We start from the raw sequence: 22,290 nt of genomic DNA, 5'->3' as shown, positions 1-22,290 counted from the left end.
TCAGCCTGCATGTAACACGAACCTCTGACCGCGCGAAACAATAGCGGCGTTTGCGTAATCGGTGCATTTTAATAGTCGTATAGAGAAGAGAAGCTCCGACAAGAGAACCACCCCCAGAAGCTTTTCTTCTAGCTCCCTCAGTGTCGGCGTCGAAACCGACCAATCAACGGATGAAAAGAGAGACGCGAGACGGGGGATGCACGCGTAGACAGGCAACAACTCCGAAACATTTTCAAGTTGGTAAGCTGCATAACTCGCGGCTGCAGCGGCAGCAGGAGGGCTCCGTAACTCTGTTAATTCATATCTGGAAAGTTGGCCTGACGATGTGGGCAGAGGGCGGCCGGGAGGGAAGAGCGCGAGCGAGAAAGACTGCGCGAGGGGAGAGAAAGCGAGAGTGAGAGGGACAGATATGGAGAGAGAGAGAGAGAGAGAGAGAGAGAGAGAGAGAGAGAGAGAGAGAGAGACAGCGGGGGCGTTTCTGCAGCCGCGGAAGCGGCCGGAGGAGAGGGTTGCTTCGCCTTTCGCCTTGGCTCTCTCGGCTTGCTCTCGGGAATCGATACACGCCAGCGCCAGCGCCACCAACGCCTCTCTCTCTCTCCTCTCTACGTCATTGCAGCCGGCGGCGGCACACTACGTACACCCGCACGCTCACTGCCATTTCGGAATTCCGCCACCGCCGCGATTCACCTATATGGAGCCAGACGCGAGCGGCAGCCTCCCCCTCATCCCCACGATGTGCACTTTCGCGGTCCCGCCTGTATACCTATGCGCGCGCCGGGGATAAGTTTCGCTCTCTGGAATTGCCTCCTTGGGAGAGCCGCGCTGTGCGGAGAGGGAGGTGAACCGCGCGCTGACGACGCCAAGACTTTCTGATTTATGCTCTAATTGCCGAGGTATAATCGCAATATTCGCTGGAGGGGGTTGCCCGCGTAGCCGCACTCCCGCCGCTGCTACTGTTCAACTTGGGCGGGAAGTTATGCACGCGGCGCTGTGAGCCGGCGCGCTGGCTTGCGGCTCGAGTGAAAAAAGCTCGTTCGGTCGGTCCAGCTTAGGCGCGGAGCATGAAGCGCGCTGTCTTCGAGAGCAGATACCCGTCGGAGTTTCCGCGCGGTTTGCCTCGCACTCGAATTAGCCGAAGCGCTTAAAGAGACATTGAAATGACACGCTGCGTTAACTTCTGGCACTTCCCGATGCTAATGCCCTCGCGCGCAAACTCGGGTGACTTTCGCGGCGGAGCTCTCGGGCTCGTTCGAATCGCATTCGTCTGCCGAGGCGTCACCCCTCGCGACGATCTTCCTTCCGGCTCAACGTTTCGCGGCACTTCTCTGCGCGGGTGCGTGCGTTCCCCTCGCGCGAGCGCATCGCACGAAAAATGCATCCGGCTGCATATCGGCGCGGCCCGACGAGACACTGACGAATCGCAGCCCCCTTTCACTTGATTAATTACAGTCATGAATGTCTCGGGGGTTGCGCGCACTGTGCTCCACTGTCTCTGCTGGCTGCGTATAATGACGAATGACACGTTCGTCTACATCGAATTTTACGCTGCAATGACGACGACGCTTTTTGTGCGATCATTGTCGTGCGCGGGGAATACGGCGTCGCGTGACTTGGTCTTCCGGCAGTCATTGCGGGCGGAGAAACGGGAATCATTGTGATTTCTCCTGTAAATATCAATCGCGCGTCTGACGGCGTGTCCCGGCTCCGTAGGTTATTTCGAAACTGTCAATTAGGGAGCGTAATATCGTAAGTAGCGTGCGCGATGGAAGCGATGCGAATAGCGAACAGCAATTCGAGAAGCCGGGGGAATCGGTTCGAAGGGCTCTCGAGCACTTGGCTTTGGCGGAGTCGTAAAAATAATGAAACCTCGTGCATGCGGACCTGTGCCGGTTAAGCAGCGTGTAATGGCGAAGCAACTCGAGCACCTTCTCCCCTCTTTCGATGAAATGAGAGCAGAGTGGTCACCTCCGCAATACTTTTTGCTCAAAATCCTTAATTAATGACCCAAGCGAAACGTACAATACATTCGCGAAGTGGGATTTGATCGCGAGACGCGTGCGTTTTTGTGTAGTCGCGATCCAGACGAAAAAATAGTTCGCGAGACGCACTGACCGCTCCTCGACGATTGTCTAGCACGACATCTGGTCGACGACCCACTTTGCCGGCTCGATTTATCTACTAGCCGTGCAATATTGTTGCGAACTTATCGTTGCATAGAGCAGCAGGGATGACGTACGAACTACTTTATAGGCCATTTTATTAATTGATCAATGCATTTCTCTGACTTACGAGACGCCGAGCTTGCTGTCGTACGAATCGTGTCTCGAGAGCAATCGAGCTGGACTTACCTGAAACATACAAAGGAGAAACGGACATTAGTTATACAAGTTGAATAGGTAATCAATTAAGCTAGTTATTGTCATAAGTTTATCGCTCACCCCCGATTCGAATTCAGCATGCCCCGGCCTAATCTTCTGCAGCGAAAAACATTTCGCGCTTCCGTCCCGATTAAACTCTGGCAACTACTGTACTCCCGCGCCGAAATCCCGAGCGCCCTCTCGCCGAATAAAAGCTCGCAGCAGGCAGAAAAAAGAGGGGCGCCCTCGAAATTTCGCGTCATAACGCGCAGTTTAAACGGCCCTCCACTCATTAAAATCTGTTTAGCTGGCGCGTGCGAGCGCGAATAATAGGCACACAGCCCTCATGAAAAACAGCCTGCAGGGTCTTCGCCGCGAGCCGCGAAATCCCACGAGACGCGTGGGAGTTTTGCTCTGCACAGCCAATACTGGCTGCGCGTTGAGAAACACGCAGAGGCTGACCCCTCAGTCGTTTGAATTTCCATCGTAAAATTATCAGCTGTTCTGATTTTATCGCCCGCGGAGAGCGGTGCTTCACTCCTAGGTCATTTTCCTGCGCGCCGAGCGATTTTGCAGCGAAAGAGACAAAGAAGTAGAAACAAGTGTCGGGGTAAATCAATAACAAAGAAATCAAGAAAGCCCTCCTCAAAAACAATGGCCTGCGCAGAGTCGGTCCGCAGTCGGTGACAATCGGACCGCGCGCTCGCAGGCCCCGTCAGCTTTATCTCCCGGCTGCAGTCGCTGCAGAGCCGTGTACACCGGCATGACGTAGGCGTGAGCAGTGCCGAGTAGGATGGCGAAATCGGGCCCTCGCGACCGCTACGGCCCGGTCACCGTCGTCGTCGTCGCCGTCTGCGGTGCTAATAGCAGCGCGTTGCGCCGTCACGCGCTGGATTACGGCTGCGCTAATTACATGGCAATGCTCTCTCGATGGCTGAATATAACGCCTGTTTAAATTAGACTAATGGCCAAAGGCTCGTCGTTGTCGCGCCGAGCCAGCGCAGCGCATCTGGATTGTATTATATCCAAAGAAATGTAATACACGCGCACTATACGGAGTGTGAGACAAGTGGCGACGGACGACGTGGCTAGACTCTGTTTGCAAAGTCGACATCTATATCATTCGGCTTTTAATATTTCACACGGCACACGTGTGCCAAGTGTTTTCTATATGGTCTATAGAAAATAACTTTATTATTGCGAAGACTATAGCTTTGGTGCGAGCGTGAATAAAACATTTATTTACATTAAATGCGGCGAGAAGATGTGCGCGTAAACTCCCACGTCGTAGACTTTTCGAGCGCAACGGGGAAAGCACATAAAAATTGAATATACGTAATGAAGAATTTATCGAGCTAAAGTTTGCTCTGAATAATACACATAATCCAGAAAGAAGACAATTCGCTTCACAAAGTTGCGCGTATCAGCGCGTGCATAATTCAGCCGCGGCTGCGATGCAGTATTTCTCGAGCAAAGCAAAAAAATAAGCGACGGCCCGCAAACATTTCGGGAATTTCGTCCATCAGGTATCTTTGCGTATTCAGCGTACACGTCGACAAAACAAGCCACTAGAAAAAAACCTGACAAAGAAGAATAAGAAGCGGCTACGCGAGTTAAGTGGCTGTTTATGCCTGTTTTTCGTCGACTCGGCCACACGCCCATGCACCATCGGCCTCGGCGGCGGCGGCGGCGACAGCTCGCTCCACTCCTTCCCCGATACATACATATGCAAAGCGTGCTTGCGCTCGTGTCGTCTCACGTACTCGGAGTAGATATAGGATAGAGCGAGTATAGGTATAACAGAGGAGGGAGGAATTCATCCGCGGGGTTTCGACGACGACGACCAAGGCAAATGTAAGCAGTAAGCCATTTTCCAGACGATGAGGCGCGAAGCCCCGGGGGTAATCCCTGCTTTACCGACCGACCCACGCAACAGAAGAAGCCACCCTCGACCCTCAGGTGAGCGGCTGCGGGCTTCGTGCGACTCTCGCCGGTAAATCGCCTCCTCGATGCAGCTGTCCTGATTACATTTCGTCAGATTATCAGACATTAGCCCCCGAGCTTGGCTGCTGCGGCGAGGAGGGGAAATGGTAATCGCCTCTAACGCGATCCATCTTGCGAGCTGGCATTCGTGTGCCTATCGATTGACTGCTTGTACGGTTCTTCAGCAGCCGACGGTCGATCCGCGATCGCGTTTCAAAAGTCGAGATGCGTCGAATTCGCGGCTGATACGGAATAGCGAGATGCGGAGATAGCGGACGAATAGCCGAGCCATTAGGTAATATCCGAGTCTCGACGGGGACGTCCCGCGGAGTCTCGCGCCCTGCCGGATCCAGGATTTATGCATCCTTGGCGATGGAGGAAGTGCGGGGTATTGGCGTTCCTATATTCCCGCAGGAAGTTTCGAAGAGCGAGAGCCACCCTCGTCGTCGTCGCAGCCGTCGTCGTGTAGAGATTGGGCCACCGTTAAAGCTCGGAGCGTGCTTCCGAGAGACGATCGCTTACTGCGTGCTGCTTCATAAAACTCGACCGCCCGAATCTTCTGCCCTCGAAATTGCCCCTTTTCTGCCGGTTCGAGAAAAATAACCGGAGCGTGGAGAAGTGCGGCGCTTCATTTCTCGAGCCGCTGGCTATTTATTATTGCCTCTCGATCATTCCGCTCTAAAAACAAAACGAGCGCGTTATTCCGAATTTGGGAAGATTAGCATACGTTCGTGCTACAATGTAACTCTCGAGATTATGCATAATGCATCGAACGCAGAAAAAATAAATAATTCGCAGAGCCCAGGAAACTTTCGATTCAGACGTCAATCGAAAACTGCTGTCATTCGCGAACGTACGTTCCACGGAACGCGACGGCGAGGGCTGACTGGAAACAAATAACAGCAGCAACAATAGCCGCATCCTCCTCTCTTTCTCGCCCGAGCGTGTGTTGAGCGGTCTATTAACGTTTTCGGAGGTGGGGGGCAATTAACGCTCGTGTCACGCGAGCTGTAGCCAGCCGAACGCAGCGGGCGAAGTAAAAAAACATACGCCAGCAGCGCCTAATTGCCAACGTTTACTCTCGAAAAGCCAAGCTCGCCGCGCGCAGACGCCCGGCCAAGATAGCGCGCGCTTGCGTATTATATGCAAAAATGCCGCCACAATACACAGTGAGAGAGAGAGCAACGCTCTCTTTTTTCTTATCCGGAGCTCGGAAATCTTTCGCTCTTGCTCTCTCTCTCTCTCTCTCTCTCTCTCTCTCTCTCTCTCTCTCTCGCGCGCGCATGATTGGCCGGCGTCACGCGAGCGGGCTATTTTTCCCGGCTGCCGCAGCATACGGTATACAGCTGAAATTCACCGCGACGGTGCGGCCGCGTCCCTCATTATGCAGAGTGTGTACGCGCAAGCCTGTGTTTGTGCAAAAACAACGAGGGACCTGACTAGCTCGTGGGTAGTTTCCGCCCGCGAGCCCGTGTACGTGTACGTGTACGTGTGTAGGTACGCGGCCCGAGAGCCGGCCTTGTCCCTAAAAGCCACTGCCTACTGGACTCGCGGAATATTTAGCGAATTTGAATATCAAAGCGGCAGTGTTCGTTGCTGCCGCTGCTGCATGTGCATGGCTCTCTCGCCTATAGCGGGATAATGTAAACAATCGGTGGAGCACGGCGGCGGCAGCGGCGATAATTTTTAGCCCGTAATTTATTGCCGGCCGCCGGCCTTTTGCAATGCAGAAATTACCGAATTGACAAATACACGCGCTCCCCGCGCAACTCCGCGAAACTGTAGCGATGCGCCGATTTGCAATTGCTGTCCTCCAAAGATTACCCGCCGCGCAAATACTTACAGCGATATTAGCATATTTTAGCTTTGCTCTCTCCCTCACTCCAACCGCTGATTTGCAAAGTTTCAATTTCAGCCGCCGTTGCGCGAGGAATTTCAATCTTTCTTTTTTCCGGGAATGAAAGAGAACCACGAGTTTCGAGCACAGTATCGAGGCAGCTCCTATCTTATTTACAGCGCAGTCCTTCTTTTTGGCACTTCTTAAGTTCTTATCCGAGCAAACGCCGACATCAATTCCCGTAAGGACTGTTTTAGCGATTTATTAAAAATTTATCTCGCGCGTCGGAGCGAGCCGCTCTCGCTTTCGGCAGTGTGTAATAGGTATACGAGGCACGAAAACACGAGCGGGGACAATAAAAGACGACGTACCGGGTGGAGGAAGGAGGTGAGTTTAATCGGCCTATGCGCGCGGGGATGTGACTCATTTATTTTCTTCCAGCGTTTTAGGATGACCTCGGCATTTGTCTCTCACTCGGCCATGCGAGCTGCGCGAGCGCAAGCACGTAATTGCTCGTTTACACTCGACTTTTGCTTCTCTCTCACTTCTTTCGCGCAACGCGAGCAATTGAGCCTGTTATCGTTCTGCTCGTCAGCCGTTTAAGGGGTCATCGTCGCCGCATCGGCCGAAAGGTAAATATCGCACGCAGGGAAACGAGGTCAACGTTTGTCAACGGCCACGAGTAGGAGCTTGGACTCCATTAACGAGACCGGCGTATAATTCGGCGTAATTGGTGAAAATAATCTCCTATATGAATATATTCGAGCCGGCCTGATGGGTGTTAGAGAGTGAGTCTAGAACGCGTCAAGCTTAAAGCGGATGTGGAAATAATTAGATTGAGAAACAGATACTTCACCACTATCGCGTGCGTTATTATGCCGTCGTTTCACACTTTCGCCAACTCGGCGGGATGTATCTTCTGCGTTTGATATTCTTTTCGTTCCTCGAGCTGCGGGTATAAAACCATTCGCGTGTGCGCGGATTGTACGACTGCGCGGTTTTTCTACCCTCGCTCGCGTCTAATCGGCGCGAAATATCTCAAACAGTTTAATGCTGCACTTTCCGAGGCGTGAACGGACAAAAACGCATGTGAGAGCAAGAACGATTTCATCGGACGTGCCACGAGTATGATACACCGCGCCATAATTCACGTTTATATTTCTCTTCGGGTAAGGCGCCTGCGGAAAAATGCACCGCGGATGAATTTTTTTCCCTTGTAGCGTTATAATTAAACGGCGATACAACAAACACAATGAGCAACGCTTGCGTACACAATGTCTGATACTCTTACTCGTATACAATGTACGCAGTATAATCAGCTAATTGGACACGCTATCCTGGCGATTATTCGGTGATCACGGCGCGGGTGTAAATCCAGACGCGCGTAATATAAATCTGTTGAAATAGAGGAATTATAACATCGTTCTTTTCAGCATTAAAGCGGCTTTGCCGTTTCGGTGAAACGCCTCTTCGAATCTCCCCTCCTTGGATTTGCAGAAGGGACGCCCCGCGCACTCGCCGGCGATAATATGTAAATATTCTGTTATCTATGAATACCTTATATACTCCCCACGCTTCGGCGGCACCGATGACATTAATGCGTTTAACAAAGTCACTGAATATTTGCACAATTATTATTACGCGCCGCGGCGAAGCCCATGACTCATCGGCGCGTCGGCCGGCGGCAACAATCTATAAAAAGCAATGAAAAACTTTCCTAGAAAAGCTGCAGCGCGCGATAGTGTGCGCGAGAGCGATAAATATACGGCCACGCGATCGCGCTCGGTCGATAAAAACCGAGTCGAGGCGGGAAAAAGTTTAATTAAAAACGATTCGTAAAAAATCGCGGAATAGTTATGAGCTACGAGTTACTTTTTTTAATATCACGCGCGCACTGAATCGTACGCGAGCGATGTAAAAGTTCCCCCGCGCTCGCGCACCACTGGCTTAAAGCCATAGAAATTGCCGGTACGGCGGCAAGGCGACGAGCGCTTATTCTAAGCGCGTAGTAACTCTTGCAATTACGCAGCTTACGACAAATCGATGGTCTTTAATTGCGTCGCGGAATTTACGGCGGCCGACTCGGAATTCCTTCTTTTTCCGAACTTTGCCGCCCCTATATACGCTAGCCGAGCGAGCCGAGGGCCGGGTCGCGATCGTTATTTCAACTCCTCCCGTCCTTCTTTTCCTCTTTTCCCTCGGCGATTTTCATTGCGGCTCCCTATTTCATGGACCTTTTACGCTTTTCCTCGCCTGGATCGCTCGAGAGTTAAAGCATCAGACTCGGCGAGAGTAAAAAATGAGAGGGCCCCGTATGAAAATATCAAAATCTATCAATCTTAATAATAAACACGCCTCCTCTTACGACAAGCAGCGCAAAAAAAGACGAACGATGCGAAAGAATTTCCGTGCGGAATGCCGAAAAGAAGAACGAGGCACGACAGGCTCTCTCTCTCTCTCTCTCTCTCTCTCTCTCTCTCTCTCTCTCTCTCTCTCTCTGCATACGGTAGCGCTCGTATCGCATCTCGGAAGCGGTAACGGCAGCAGCAGCGGTCCCAAAATGATTAGTTATTAAAATGCCGATAATTATATATAATCAAGTGTCTCGGGGAGTGTCCCGCGCGCGCATACACACACACACACACACACACACACATACAGAGCGTATCGGCTTGCAAGGGGCGCGCGAAACACGCGCATATTATGAAAAAAAGGCAAGAGCGTCCCCCTCTCCTCTAATAACTGTTATCCGCAAGGATCGCTCCTCGAGAAAAAGAGCCCGCGTTGTATGCGCCTCCGCGTGGACCTTGGCACACGTTGCGCTGCTGGTATGCACACGGTAGGCTATGTAATGGGTGGAGGCTGCTGTTGCTGCTGTTCCTTCTTCTTCTTCATTATGGGGCGAGGAAAAAAGGAAGTGCAAAATGCGACGCCATTCGAGATGGCTTTTTATACGACGATGATGCGAGCAGGCTGCAGAGGGCGGGAGATGGAGATCGCCTCGTTTTCGGCCTATCTGATTTTTAACTTCATTCGTGCCGTGATCTCGTCCGCGCATCGTTGCGTAAGGATATCGACGAAAACTTTCGAGACGCTGCGCCACGAAACGGTAGTCTCATAATGAGCCCGCGTATGAATTACACCTTGCTCGCAATCGTAAAACACGAGCCTTAAAGGCGATTGCTCCCGGACTGTGAACAGCATTCGAAAGTCTCGTTAACGTTATACTCGGATTCAAATCGCGCATCAGTATGATAATTCACCGCGCACTGGTAGCTCTTACAAACTTCTGTAGTTTTACAGCTCGCGTTAATATCGCTTCTAAATCTTGCACGAGGAACGTAAAGAACTAAACACTTGTCGGCATTTTTTACGCAACAACAGTCGCGATGCTATCGTTCACCGTCCCGAGACACAAGTGCGACGCATCGTCATTGAAGGCTCGCAATTTACGAGGTCTTACGCGAGCGGCGTGTTCAAAAAAACGATGCGGAGCCGAGATTTGCAAGAGTCTCCTCGATGGCGTTCGGTGTTTATGTCTTTGCGATTGATTGAATTATCAGTGATTGCGTGAGAATTTTATTAATTGGCTGTAATACGAAAACTCGTGTGCGCACTTCGCTCGAGAGAGCCGACTCTATTAAACGCGGCATTTCTTCGGATGACTCGCAGAGAAAAAACCGTCTCCCGTTTTGCGATTCCATGCATTTTATGTCGCAGCTAAATACGAAAACGAACAGCTTGTATTTTAACGGCGCGGAGCGCACTAAATTAGGATCCGCAGGTTTGCATTGAAAAATTCAATCCGTGGGAATCGAGGAGCGAGTCGCGCGGCACTATTGGCCTAGCACTGTACTTTCAATAACACCACTGCGAACGGCCAAGATTTCAATGCATTTTTAACGTCGCAGCGGGCGGCAGAGCGCTCGTGCGCTAAGATTGCAATTACTAATTAATTGACCGCAATAACAGCTAGAGCAGCCTCGGTTCCGCGGACTCTGCAGCGCCAGCTGAGTTAAGTACGGTCGTCCACTTGAGATAGCCAACACCGAGAAAGCGTCTGCTAATTACGCGGAAATTAATTATAGCCCAGCCGCACGCGCTGCACTCTCCGGCGCTGTGCGCGCGCGTTATAGTTTGGAAAGCTTTGCACAATGGGAATAATCGAATCGGTTGAAAACTGTTCGATTCGAAAAACGCAACGGTACACTCGCGCGCGAGTCCCTTCAGCTCATTAGCTAATCCACGGATCCTGGACGGAAAGAACGAAAGATGATAATAAACCAGCTATCGCCTTTTAACTCGCATTAAATATACATCCTGCTCCACTCGGGCTTTATAATAACTTTCGACTTATCTCGCAGCGGGAGAACTTAGCGCTTAACTTCGTCTTTCTATAATAAACGCGCGAGCGGCGCGGCGAATTGCAAACGAGTCCTAGATTTCTGAAAAGGCGCTCCTAATTTACGCAACTCGTGTGCGCGCGCTGCTATATTAAGCTACGCGCACTTAGCTCTCGACGACTCGCCTTTGCATTTTCGCAGCTAGAGAGAGCCGCGTGGCTGAAGTAAAAGGAAGGAGATCCCAAAGAGGGTCGCGTTATTTCTCAACGTCCTATTTTTTCCGCTGGCATTCGCCGTCAGCGCTGCTTTGCATATCTCACCTCGCGATAAGCGAGCAGCAGGCCGATGCGGCTCGATCTTTAATTGTGCATTCATTATGTGAGCGTGTGCCGAGAGTCGCTGCATGCGCTGCGTCATGCCACTTGTCCGGCTCTTTTTCTTCCTCCCGCCGCGTGAATGATCTTCCTCGCTTCGGGTAAGGCGAATAACAGCTGTACTGCTGGATACACACGCACAGCCATCAGCGGAATCGTACTGACCTTCGATCTTTGGCACACATGTACAACAGTACATATCTAGCCGAGCGCCGCTTGTTCTCGCTCGCGCATCAGCAGGATTCGACGTCTTTGTGCGTTACGCGGGAGAGCTTCAATCCGCCGTGTTACATATGCATTCAGCCGCGAGCGCGGATGAGCATTGCGCGCAACAATGATTACAAGTAGCGCCATTGCTTATATGCATGAGCGCGCTCGCGGATTATTCGCAAACAGATAGCGACTCGGACTGATAAATCAATCGACAGACTTTATACGCCGGCGAATGGAACTTGTTGGCGGCGACTAGACGGAGCAGTTGATCGAAGGGCGCAGAGCTTCAACGTTTCTTGGAAAAATGACGCTATCAAAATCCTGCAGGAATTCGCTTGCCACACAGCGCCCATATGGGCACTACGCTCTCGCGCATGCGGGTGACGTCAGTCGAGTTCTCGCGCGCACTGCTCGGTCGGTCACGGGCCGATCTTTTTCCCGCGAGCGAGCGATGATTTACGCCGTCGTGCTACGTACGCATCTCGCAGACTCGTACACGCGCGGTCGCGTTGATCAGACGTGCGTGTGCGCCGAAAGGGGGCGGGGAGCAGCGCCGCGGCACGCTGGATTTTATACGCTTGTAAAGATATTGCAAAACGATATTCCCGCGTTTTCGCACGCGTAAAATGTGTTAAGTGTCAGCCGACAGTAAAGTTTATTGAGTCGGACAGCGACTCACGCGCCTATCGTTAATCTTTCTAATGAGAGCTGTAAAATATTTTATAATAACACCTACGGGCGAACGCACGCGCCTGCGCGCTGATGCTCAATAAATTATCAATTAGCCGTCGCCGGCACAGCCGCGCGCGTGAAAATTATGTCTCGCCCGGCATCTCCGCGGCGCAGTCCGGCTTTTTTCTTCCTCTCGCTTTTTTATTGTGTCGCGCGCGAATCCTGATGCAAGATATTAAATAATAACTGGTTCTAATACAGTAAATCAAAGCCCGCATCGACGGAGAGCGAGAGAGTAAGAGAGACAACTTTTACAAATTGCTCCTTGACATTTTTGCCGCGTTTTTCTCTCTCTTACTCACTAGATGCACGCCGTTGTTTTTCTCTTCACTGAATGCGCCGATATTCAGTTGTTCGCACAATGCACAAGTACCGGAGGAATCGTGTAAACGTTGTGATACTCGGCAGTTTACTCTCCATAAAGGCGCAGAAGATCCCGATGAAATGTCATATATTGCACCAAAAAACACCTACACCCCAGCAGCGTAATTTTTCGATTTCGAGGTATAATGGCGTGCGGAGATGCAGCATGGCAGCGTCGTCGACAACGGCAAAAGCAGCAGCGACGGCGAGAACATGTGCACGGCGAATGTGTACATCAGAAGAACTGGCTTGCACCGCAGTCGCGCGGTGAAAGTAAAATGCAGACGGCGGGCGCAGGCACGACCGTTACTTTATTCTCGTCATTTGAGTCCGATTCCTCGAGGTGTGAGAAAAGAAGCGGACTACAGTGCCAGGGAAAGAGATAACGACGTGTCTCCCTCTCTCTCTTTCTCGTTAATTCCTTGATATCGAATGCGCCGCAGCGTCTAGAGGCTGTACAGCGTTGTTTTGTATACGCAGGGAATGGGCTAACCAGCGGGCTGTGGACGCCTCACGAGAAGCATATGGAATAAGGCCCAAGAGAGAGAGAGAGAGAGAGAGAGAGAGAGAGAGAGAGAGAGAGAGAGAATGATCAAAAAACACGTCGTCAAAAATATTCCCACAATTCAGAAGGAATGAAAAACTATGTCGCCGCGATTTGCATAGACGCCCGTCCATCAGTCAATGCTCATAGAAGGGTCATTCGTAGGCGAAACACGAGCTCCTATTTTTCCGGTAAACTCCGTCGTTTACTCGCTCAGCCCGTCCAAATTACCGAAATATAATGCCGCTTGCGCTGTAAATCTCCGGCGGAACGAGCCGGCGTAATAAAAGCTAAAGCTAGCACACATATTGAAAGATAGAATGGAAGTCAGATTGTGCCAAGATACGGTCCGGACTCTCGGTCTCCATCCGCGAGCGCTCGGTTCGCGCGCTCGGCTGGCTGCTCTGTCAAAACTGGTAGGCCTTGAAGAATTATGCGAACTATGCCTCCGACGGTGTTGGATTTACGAACTCTTGCTCTCACGTACGCGCGCGTCTTGTATACCTGCGCCGACGCGCGTCCCGATCGAGCGGTTTATAATAATATCAAAATCCCGCAGACAGGCGCGAGAGCGTCAAAAGACTTGCTCCGGTCTGCCGACGATTCTCGGAAATATCGCTGCTTTCGTAACGCCTACTCGGCTGCGTACCTTTGACGTGTGTGCTTACTTAATACATATTCAATAAATCTCGCCCGGATTCCCGCAGCCCGTGTCTTATAATGACGCGCGCGCGATGAGGAAAGTGAAATTCGCTGCGCGAATAGAGCCGAGGGGCATTTCTCATTATGAAAAGAACTGCTAAAAGTGTCGATAAAACTCGATGAAGCTCGAGAGGAACAAAGGTACCGCGCGCGTATACAAATACGCGTCCGTCAGTGAAACTGCGCATGCGAGTCGCGAGTCGCGCGCATTCGCGGATTCGGAGCACGGATGGCTCGAAATGTCCGGGCGGTAGCTCGCGAGGAAGATGCCTGACCCGGGGAAGGAAAAAAGACGAGGAGAGAGAGAGAGAGAGAGAGAGAGAGAGAGAGAGAGAGAGAGAGAGAGAGATACGCGACCGATAGGCGAGTGGAGAGGAAGAAGGAGCCGCGCCGGTCAGGCGCATGCCGCTACGTGAATTCTAAAGCGTTCGGGCAAAATCTCTCTCTCCAGCATTTCCCGAGGATACAATGCATGCATATAGCGCGCGTGTGCATGCGCGCGGCCGCGGCCTAACTTCCAGACGAGATTCATGAATTTTAATGAAGTCCCCACCCCTGCGCCCAGAAAAAGTAATAATTGAGCCAGCGCCCGGCGGCGGCGGTAGCCGCGTGTGCCTGTGTGCGTGCGTCGAGCCAATCTAAAGCCCCGGACTCGTTTCGTAATTTTAATTACAATTTCGTGTATGTGTGCCGTACTCGGCGGAAATTCGGCGTGTGCTTTAAATTCAGAGGAGCGCGGCGGCTCGTCTTCGTCCTAATTTTATCAACGAAGCGCGTTGGCGTTTGCAGATGTTACAAACGGAGAGGAGACAGAGTCGAAAGCGAAAAAGTAGACGACGGGACTCGAACTCGCGGACCCGAGAGCCAGAGGCCTGTGCTCTAACCACTAAGCTAACGTCTACGATGCATTCGGACGCTATGCATCGTAGTACGGCTCGGCGGACTCTTATCGCTGACTCGTCTTCGCTGCTCGCGTTGCAGACGTGTGCGTCTGTGACACAGATTATTTTTGTTTGTTGATTTGATGATTCAGAATCGCTCCGATACTTTCGCGTGGAAGAATGAACTTGTTAAAATTCATGAAAATCGGCGCTAAATTAAAGTACTCGACTCTGGATTCAAATTAGTATGATAATCCGCGAGAACGCAAAAAGGCCCAACGACTCGTCTCCCTGCGCGGGCAGCTCGTGTACCAAAAATTCAAGTTTTTTCAGAACTCCGTCGCCTGGCATGGTCGGAATGCGTGTACAACACAGGGGATCCACTCGCGGAATACGCAAACGGAGAGCTCAGCGATACCTTTTGCCGCGCGAAGTCGGTAACGAGGGTGAAGGAATTTTTCCGACGATTAACGGCGTTTTCATTGAGCTACATTGCGCGCAAAACATCGCACAAAACGGTCGCAGTACCTGCTGCTCCGCGCGTCAACAACCTATATGTGCAGGGAGAGAGCAGGCTTCAAAGGCGGGCACTTGTGTACACAGTGCGCGCGAGTTAAAGTATTGGCCATTGTATGTACGACAGGTTGGCAGCGAACATTTACATTAAAGCGGCCGTTCGATTACATCGACTAGAGATCGCGGAGCAATCGGAATTAATTACGGGGCTTGGTCTATACCCCTGTACGCTGCGCGCACTTGCTCCGCCGCGCCGAACCGCTCTCTCTTTCTCGGATTATAATTCCACGCCCAGGCTACTCCTCGTTTTTTTGGCGTTTCGCTTAAAAAAGCCACAATGCACTCCGATGCATAATGCAACTCCTCGTGCAGCATACGCGGCAATTAATTCAATTTAGCTAGCACCGGTTTTTTCTCTTTGACGTCGTGTGTCCCTGTCCGCCGGGGAAACGCAAGATTTACATTCAAATCGAGTTGACAATGCGCCCGATCAACTTATCTCGCTCGCGGTATCTTGCGCGTCGAGCGACTTTGCCCGTCGGAATCGTAATGTTGCGTTGCCCTAGCTCTCTGCAAAATAAGGAAAAAAGGTATGATCGACGTTAGCTGCCCGTAGCAATAACGAGCTCACCGTATTATCTCGAGCAATAGCGGTGATCAATATAATTTTTCCACTTATCTCGTCATCTTCGTACACACCGACTTGCCTCCCCCGCCGCCTATGGGACTTGTTAAACGCAACAATTTTTCTGTCAATCTCGGGGAGAAAAAAAACTTTTCGCTGCATAATTTATCGCGCCGCGACCACTTAGTCCGGCTAAATAATAAATGCCCTCTCTGATTAAAATTTCTCGTCGTATACGATTGTACATCTCGGGAAATTGGAAAGCCGACGAGCGCGAGGTGTTGGTCTAAACCGTTGCCAGTTTAGCCGCCGATATCCCTGCTCATGAAATATTAGCGCGGACGCTCGCTCCCTTTGATCAGCCCCGGAGAAAATCGTCCATCCCGGTCCCGCGAGGGCTTGCGGAGCGTTGCTATATATTGATTTAATACCGCACCCTCGCGCCTACACCCTTAGGCGGAGCTCGCTCGCCAGAGCTTAGCCCACGCGCGCGTACGTGATGTACATCGTGGAGAGCTTGCATGAAAAAAGGAAGATACGGGCCTCGCGAGCTGTAATCGTCGGAAACGCGGTTGAAAATTCAGCGGCTAATCGCTTTCGCGAGGGGATACTTTGAGCAGGGCCAATATTTGCCGACGATTAAAAATCTTCGGAGGCGCGAATGGACGAGCGAAATTGATACTTATATTTGCGTGGGGCACACAGGGAGCTGCGATGCGGCAAACGTCCGAAAACGGCGCGTATTCCTTTATTTGGCCCGCGGTCATACCTTATGTATGGCACGCCGCACAGCAGCATCAGTGCTCGAAAAGGGGCAGTGGAGAGCGCATCATTTCGTATTCGGCACTGACCGCTCGGCACTTTCGCGCGCAAGGAGCCTCTGACCCCGAGACGTGCGCGCGTCCGGCACTCACTTTGCGGATATACTTACACGCACGCATCCGAGAAGAGCAGTTTACGGCTGCGCGGGAATACGAGAACGCGGCAAATTGTCCTTTGTGCCTTTTTATCGCGCGCTTGCATATTTATGAAAAGAAATTCCGCCTCACGGAGATAAGACCGTAGCTGGGCAGCTCGCTCGCGCGACCTTTCAAAAGTCGTTGCGCAACACGCTGTAATATCCCGCGAAATTTAAAAAAAAAATTCTACTTGTAACAATTACATACAACACCTGTATGCATAAAATCACTACTCCTTAATTATGCCGTTCGCGCCGATCCCCCCTACAAACGCGTACAGAAATTACCGACACGTGTGTCCTACATACACTACGTCACTCGTACAAATTCAATTTTCGGTTAGAGAACTTTGACCTTTTAATAGTTTAGGATAAGGCGTTGCGCGACCGATCGCCAGCTCCGCGGCAGCGTTATCGAGTTTATGACCTGAGCCGTCGAACGATCTCTAGACATATTCCTCGAACTGCCAAAAACATTATCTAGTTTATTGTTTGATATTCTGAATATGGAACCGGCTAAAATCATAAAAAGGGATCGGTGTCCTGCGCGGAGAACCATTTAGCCGGACGACTCGCAGTTCGTCAGTTTCAGTTGCACTAACGACATCTAAGTATTAAATATATATTAAGTAGCGCTGTGCCTAATACACGCGCATAAGTATAATTAACCAAAGGCGAAACACTATTTTTTAACATCGTAGTCATAGTAATTCTAAGAATGTATCTTAAGTGTGAAATATAATCAATAAATATTTAAAGTGCAGTATACAATATCTTACAAGCAGTTATTTATCGCTGTTCTACCCAACCACTATAATCAAATATATTAAATATCCAAGGAATCACACTTCTAAAGGTAAGCCATTTAATTATTATTTATTAATATACTTTTCTCATACACCTGCATAGGTGCTCGACCACGAATCCGACCGCCTTACCTACTCACAGCCACGCCCAATCCGTCACTAGTGCAAGCCGCCCGGCACTACGTGACACTAGAAGTTGTGTTCGCGACGCGTTAGTGCATTTTAACTTGTCGGTACGTCACAACGCCGAGCTCTATCCGCACGACGGACTATACTTATAGGAGAGTGTAATAGTGCGCGATATAATTGATCACACCCAATAAAAGTCACATAAATAAAATTTCCTCCTAATGGAAGCATCAAAGAAGGTAACGCGCGGGTAACATCTCTAATGAATAAAATTGCCGCTCGCGCGACACGTACCGGCCGGCAATAAAGCGGAAAAAGTCGCCCGATATAGTTTGCGGAAAAAAGGTTAGATACAGTCGCGACAGAGCCGCAGCCGCACACACATGCATCATACACACGAGCGCTGGCCAAAGGAGGATTTATCGCACAATTAGCGAGGCCTGACGCGCGACCGGTTTTTAACTTCCACGGCGAGCGTAATCGCGGCGACGCGTATTTATTGCATCTCCCGCGGTGTATCGGGAATTCGCGACTTATCCGGACGATTTTTCGCCGGCCTATCGGCACAGCTGTAGATCGGTGGCGCTCTCAGCTCACGGTAGGACTTAATAAGTGCGCACGAGCGGGCGGGAGATTAGACAAGCGAGAATCGCGCTTCGTGCAATGTATGCAGATTATCGGGAGACTACATTCCAGACGTAATTGTTACGGGACCTCCAATACGGGAATCGCGCACACTGCGAGCGGAACCGGAAATGTAGCCTCTCTCACCCCCGCACACGTCAACTTCAGAACTATAAGGTATACGCGAAGAGTAGGAAGCGAATCCCGCGAACGGGAACCGCGCATATCGCTCACTCCGGAGGCCCTCAAAGTCCTCCAAGCCGTCTGCGACGGCGGCGCACGTTTACATACGCACTCAAGACGAAGCGGCGTTTCCTGCGCGCGGCGGCGAGCAGTAACCCAATAAGACGGCGCGTTGGATTACAAAGGGCGCCGAATCAAAGTCCGTTTCGTTTTATGCACTATCAAAGACCGCGGCCTCGTTCAATGCGCGCCTACGTACAGGGAGAGAGAGAGAGAGAGAGAGAGAGAGACGTGTAGGCGCTACATACACCAACAAACCTTCTCCTTCGCACGCGCCTGTGTGTATACGCGAGTGGAGTGCTGCCGCGAGATTGACGGGCTGAGCCCTTGGAGGAGGAGGGAGAGACCGTGCCGGGGGCACCTGCGAGTAGAGGTAGGCAACGAGGAGCGCGTAAAACGCACTAAAATCCATTCGTTTTATTCGATCGATCCACTCGCGATCGACTGCGAATCGAATCGCCAGCCAAGATTAGCATCGTCAGATCGTCATAAGCCGACGGTGGGCCGGGAAAAGAGCGGCAAACGGACGGAGAAATGTGGGACAGAGCTGAGCCGAGGGTTGAGGCAAAAAAGAAATCCGAGAATGTACGAAACGAAAAGGACTCGTATGAACGCAAGCGCGGAACACATAGGAGCCGAGTGGCGAAGTATAAGAGAGAGACGACGGACGGAACGGGGGGATGGCGTCTCCATAAATCACGCTAATAAACAGCACCGCCTCGAGAATGCACGACATGCATATGCACACGCACACGCGGGCTTCATATATGTATCCCGGCCTTTTCCGGCCGCTTCTCGTTTTTGCCCGCCGGGCTCTCTCCCTCTGCGCGACATAATGCGTAGGATAGTCCCCTTTGCATTTCGCCAAAATGACCGATTCGATCGCCCGAAAATGGATATTTTAAGATTACAACGCGCCGAGTCGAGTTGGGCCTTTGTCACGCGCACTGGCCGCTATCGTCTCGCGTCGTTTTAATCGCTCCTGACGCAAAGCGAGCGCGCGTTGCTTCTTGCTCGCGCTGGCGACGAAAAGATGCGCTCGCTCGTCGGCAGCGCGCGGAGTCGTGACGGACGAGTGACTAAATTGTCCTTAAAATGCGATCGCTCACCGTGTCCCTCAGTTCTCTCTCTCTCTCTCTCTCTCTCTCTCTCTCTCTCTCTCACTCACTCTGTCTCTCGTGCTCTATATAATATGCCCCCCTCGTCTGGCGGCTCGCGGCCGCTTCTTGCGCCGGTCTCGGGCGGCAGAAAAAGTTCGCGCCTCTGATCTCACCGCGGCGAGCCGGGATTTTGAGGTTGTTTATCTACTTATTATGTCAGCCCGGGCTAATTGGGCATATTTGAGGGGAGAGAGCATAGTCGCACGTATTTGCGAGTCGATCCTTTTTGCACGCGCCGATTCTCTCACGCTTTTCTTCGCCGCGCGCTCTCCTCGCCTTATCTTTCATCTCGGCTCTATCTCTCGGCGCATAACTTTCGCGGACGATCGTCACTTCTGTGCCATTCGACTTTTCGGAAGTATGTATCGCGCGCGCCGCGAGTTGCTCCCCCTCGCGCATCCCGCGGCTGCTTTTTCGCGCGATAGTCCGCTTCTTTCCATCAGCGCGGTCTTCCTCCTTGTCTCCAGCTGCTGATGCATCGCTTCATTCCACGCCGACTATCCCACTTTTTCTTCGTTCAAAGTTCGAAATGAGCCCGTTGGTGCAGCTCGGCCGGTAAAAAACCGCGGGTACGGTGCAGACGCGATTGTAAGAGCAGGATTTTCCCAGAGCTGAAATGATAATTGGGCGGGCGACCTCATCCTCGCGTCTCTCTGATTATTCCCCGCGCAGAATCATTAAAGCCCACGGCCGCGAATTAGAGGAGCCCGGCTCTTGCCAGCTCGGCATCGCGAATTAAAATCTTGCACGTATGCGCGCGCATTTAAAAGTTAAATCCGAGTGCCGCCGAGACGAGATCGCGCAGCGTCGTTTTTCCGCGCGTTGGCCGATAAAATTTGCATCCGCAATTCGATCGCTTCGCTCTTTTTACTGGACGCGCGTGTAATAATCGGGAAATTCGGGGGGCAAGGGCAATCCAATCGTCGCGCGGTCCATCCCGTTTTGACGCCGACTCGTCATAGCGCACGCAGAGGCACACACGAGGCCCGCATACACAATGTACCCGCAGCCTCGGAGCCGGCGTCGATTTAATAATGGAATGGTTAGTGGATTCGGGACTACTAACGCGTTACAATTTTTCCTCGAGAGGCGGTAGCGCCGGCAGGAGCACAAGGAAGGGTGCTTTCCCTCTCTGTCTCTCTCTCTCTCGCGCGCGCGCGCGCGCGCGCGCGAGCGAGATGCGACTACGTGAGTGGCATGTGCGAGCGGCCGCAGAGAGTAGGCGTCGCACGGGGAGAATGACAGAAAGAGAAAGAAACAGGAGAGAGGAAACCCTATAGCGGCACGTAATCTATTTGTCGGACGACCGCGGCGCCAAATTCAACGGGGGGTTGTAGTAGTTGCGCGCACTCGGAGATGAGCGCGCGAGCGAGTCTGAGGGTCGTCTCTGCGGTGGCGTTTAATGCTTACGAGAGTACAGAGGGAGCGTAATTGCATTGCTCCGAACGAATGCATATTCAATTGTGCGGAGCGAAACTATCTCGAGATTAGGTGTGCGGGCGCAGCAGTCGATTTTTTCCTCGTCCCAATTCGATATACACCTCATACGTCTGCGATGATGGACCTCGAAATCAGCTGCGAAGAATGCCCGGGATAATCAACGCGAAATTTAATGCTTTCGATGTACACGTGTATGCACAGCGGCGGGGACCGGTTCGCTCGTGTGGAAAAAATCCTTAAGTCGTGGCCGCGCGCTCTATAGGCTACCGTGATTCGCGCACGGATACGAGCCTATATACACGTATACGTCTACCCACACACTGCAGCAGCCGAGCGGGTAACACAGTGCATACATATTTATGGGGAGGACGCTGCCTGGAGTTCTCTCCTGCTGCCGCTTATATATTAATTACCGACGCGCGTTAACGATCGCGCGCATGCTTGTGTGCAAGACCGTATGAGTGTGCCGTGTACGGTCGTGACACTTTTGCCAAGTCACGGGGAAATTGTTTGATAAGTTTTGTAATTGGCGATCTCGGTTGTTTTTCGGCCTGGGCACAAAAATTCGTGCGGCTAGCCGGACGGTCCGCCGGTATCAATTACTCTGTCAAATCGGATAAACTTGTAAAATGTAAATTCTAATAGCCCTCGGATGAGAAGGAAGCATCAATCCCTGCGCGCGAAGCAGCTGGCCGGAAACCGTTCAAAGCAACGATCTCGAGGAACATTTCGCAAGGAGCGCCGCAAAAGGAGCATGTCAAGCGGCCTCGATGTTCGGCGCATACGAGGCCAGAGAAAAGTAAAAGTAAAAGTAGTAAACGAGAGCATCGAGAGGCGGCAGAAGAGAGGAGGACAAAGCGTCAAAACGAATGTCGCGCGTCGCGTGTAAGCTATTAAGCACCGCGCGCGGCTCGCTCGATTAAATCGTCGCCGATATGGGAGCCGCCGAGCGGCAAAAGCTGTCTCGAGTCTTTATTACGCGAGAGATAGAGCCGGCAAGAGAAAGGGAGGGAGCAGACGTACAACGAGCGAGACGCGGCGCAACGATCGGCTCGGTTAATTGCGATCATTAACGTCCTCGCGCTAGGCCGTGCCCGCGATCCTGCGCTGATTTCCTCTCGTCGCTGCTGCAGCTCTCTGCAGCTCATGAAAACGATCGCGATTGGCGCTTACCCTCACTTGGCGAGTACATAGCCGCCGCCGCCGCCGCCGCCGCTGCTGCTGATGCTGCTGCTGCCGGCGAGCCGGAGTAAGGCCGATTATTCCACTTACCCATGGCATCTGAAACAGAAGGGAAACGGGAGATCGGTTAGATTGAGCCTGATGCGCATATTTGCGTGAATTTACGCAAAGCCGCTTTCGCGGAAAAGCCCGACGATTGACTCATCGTTCAATTCGCTGCTGGACTCGGGCGTAAATCGCGTATTATTGCCGCAAATTTATGTCTCTATTCGCCCCTT

At 51.8% G+C, this 22,290-nt stretch overlaps 1 protein-coding gene across 5 annotated transcripts in view; it reads right to left on the bottom strand.

The window, feature by feature from the left end:
* Positions 1 to 22,290, bottom strand: part of LOC100117144 (homeobox protein homothorax) — a 326,708-nt gene that overhangs the window by 175,468 nt on the left and 128,950 nt on the right. For 2 of the 5 annotated variants that reach the window (XM_031929885.1, XM_031929884.1), the window contains exon 8: positions 22,004 to 22,111. The exons of 1 other annotated variant lie outside the window; for it this stretch is intronic. In XM_031929885.1, the coding sequence (XP_031785745.1) occupies positions 22,004 to 22,111 (108 nt within the window). The remainder of the gene's footprint in view (positions 1 to 22,003; positions 22,112 to 22,290) is intronic. 2 more of the 5 variants (XM_031929888.1, XM_031929886.1) reach the window with 1 other exon arrangement.

Source organism: Nasonia vitripennis, chromosome 4 (genome assembly GCF_009193385.2).
Source record: "Nasonia vitripennis strain AsymCx chromosome 4, Nvit_psr_1.1, whole genome shotgun sequence".
Classification (NCBI taxonomy): domain Eukaryota; kingdom Metazoa; phylum Arthropoda; class Insecta; order Hymenoptera; family Pteromalidae; genus Nasonia; species Nasonia vitripennis.
This window is presented reverse-complemented; position numbering and strand designations above follow the sequence as displayed.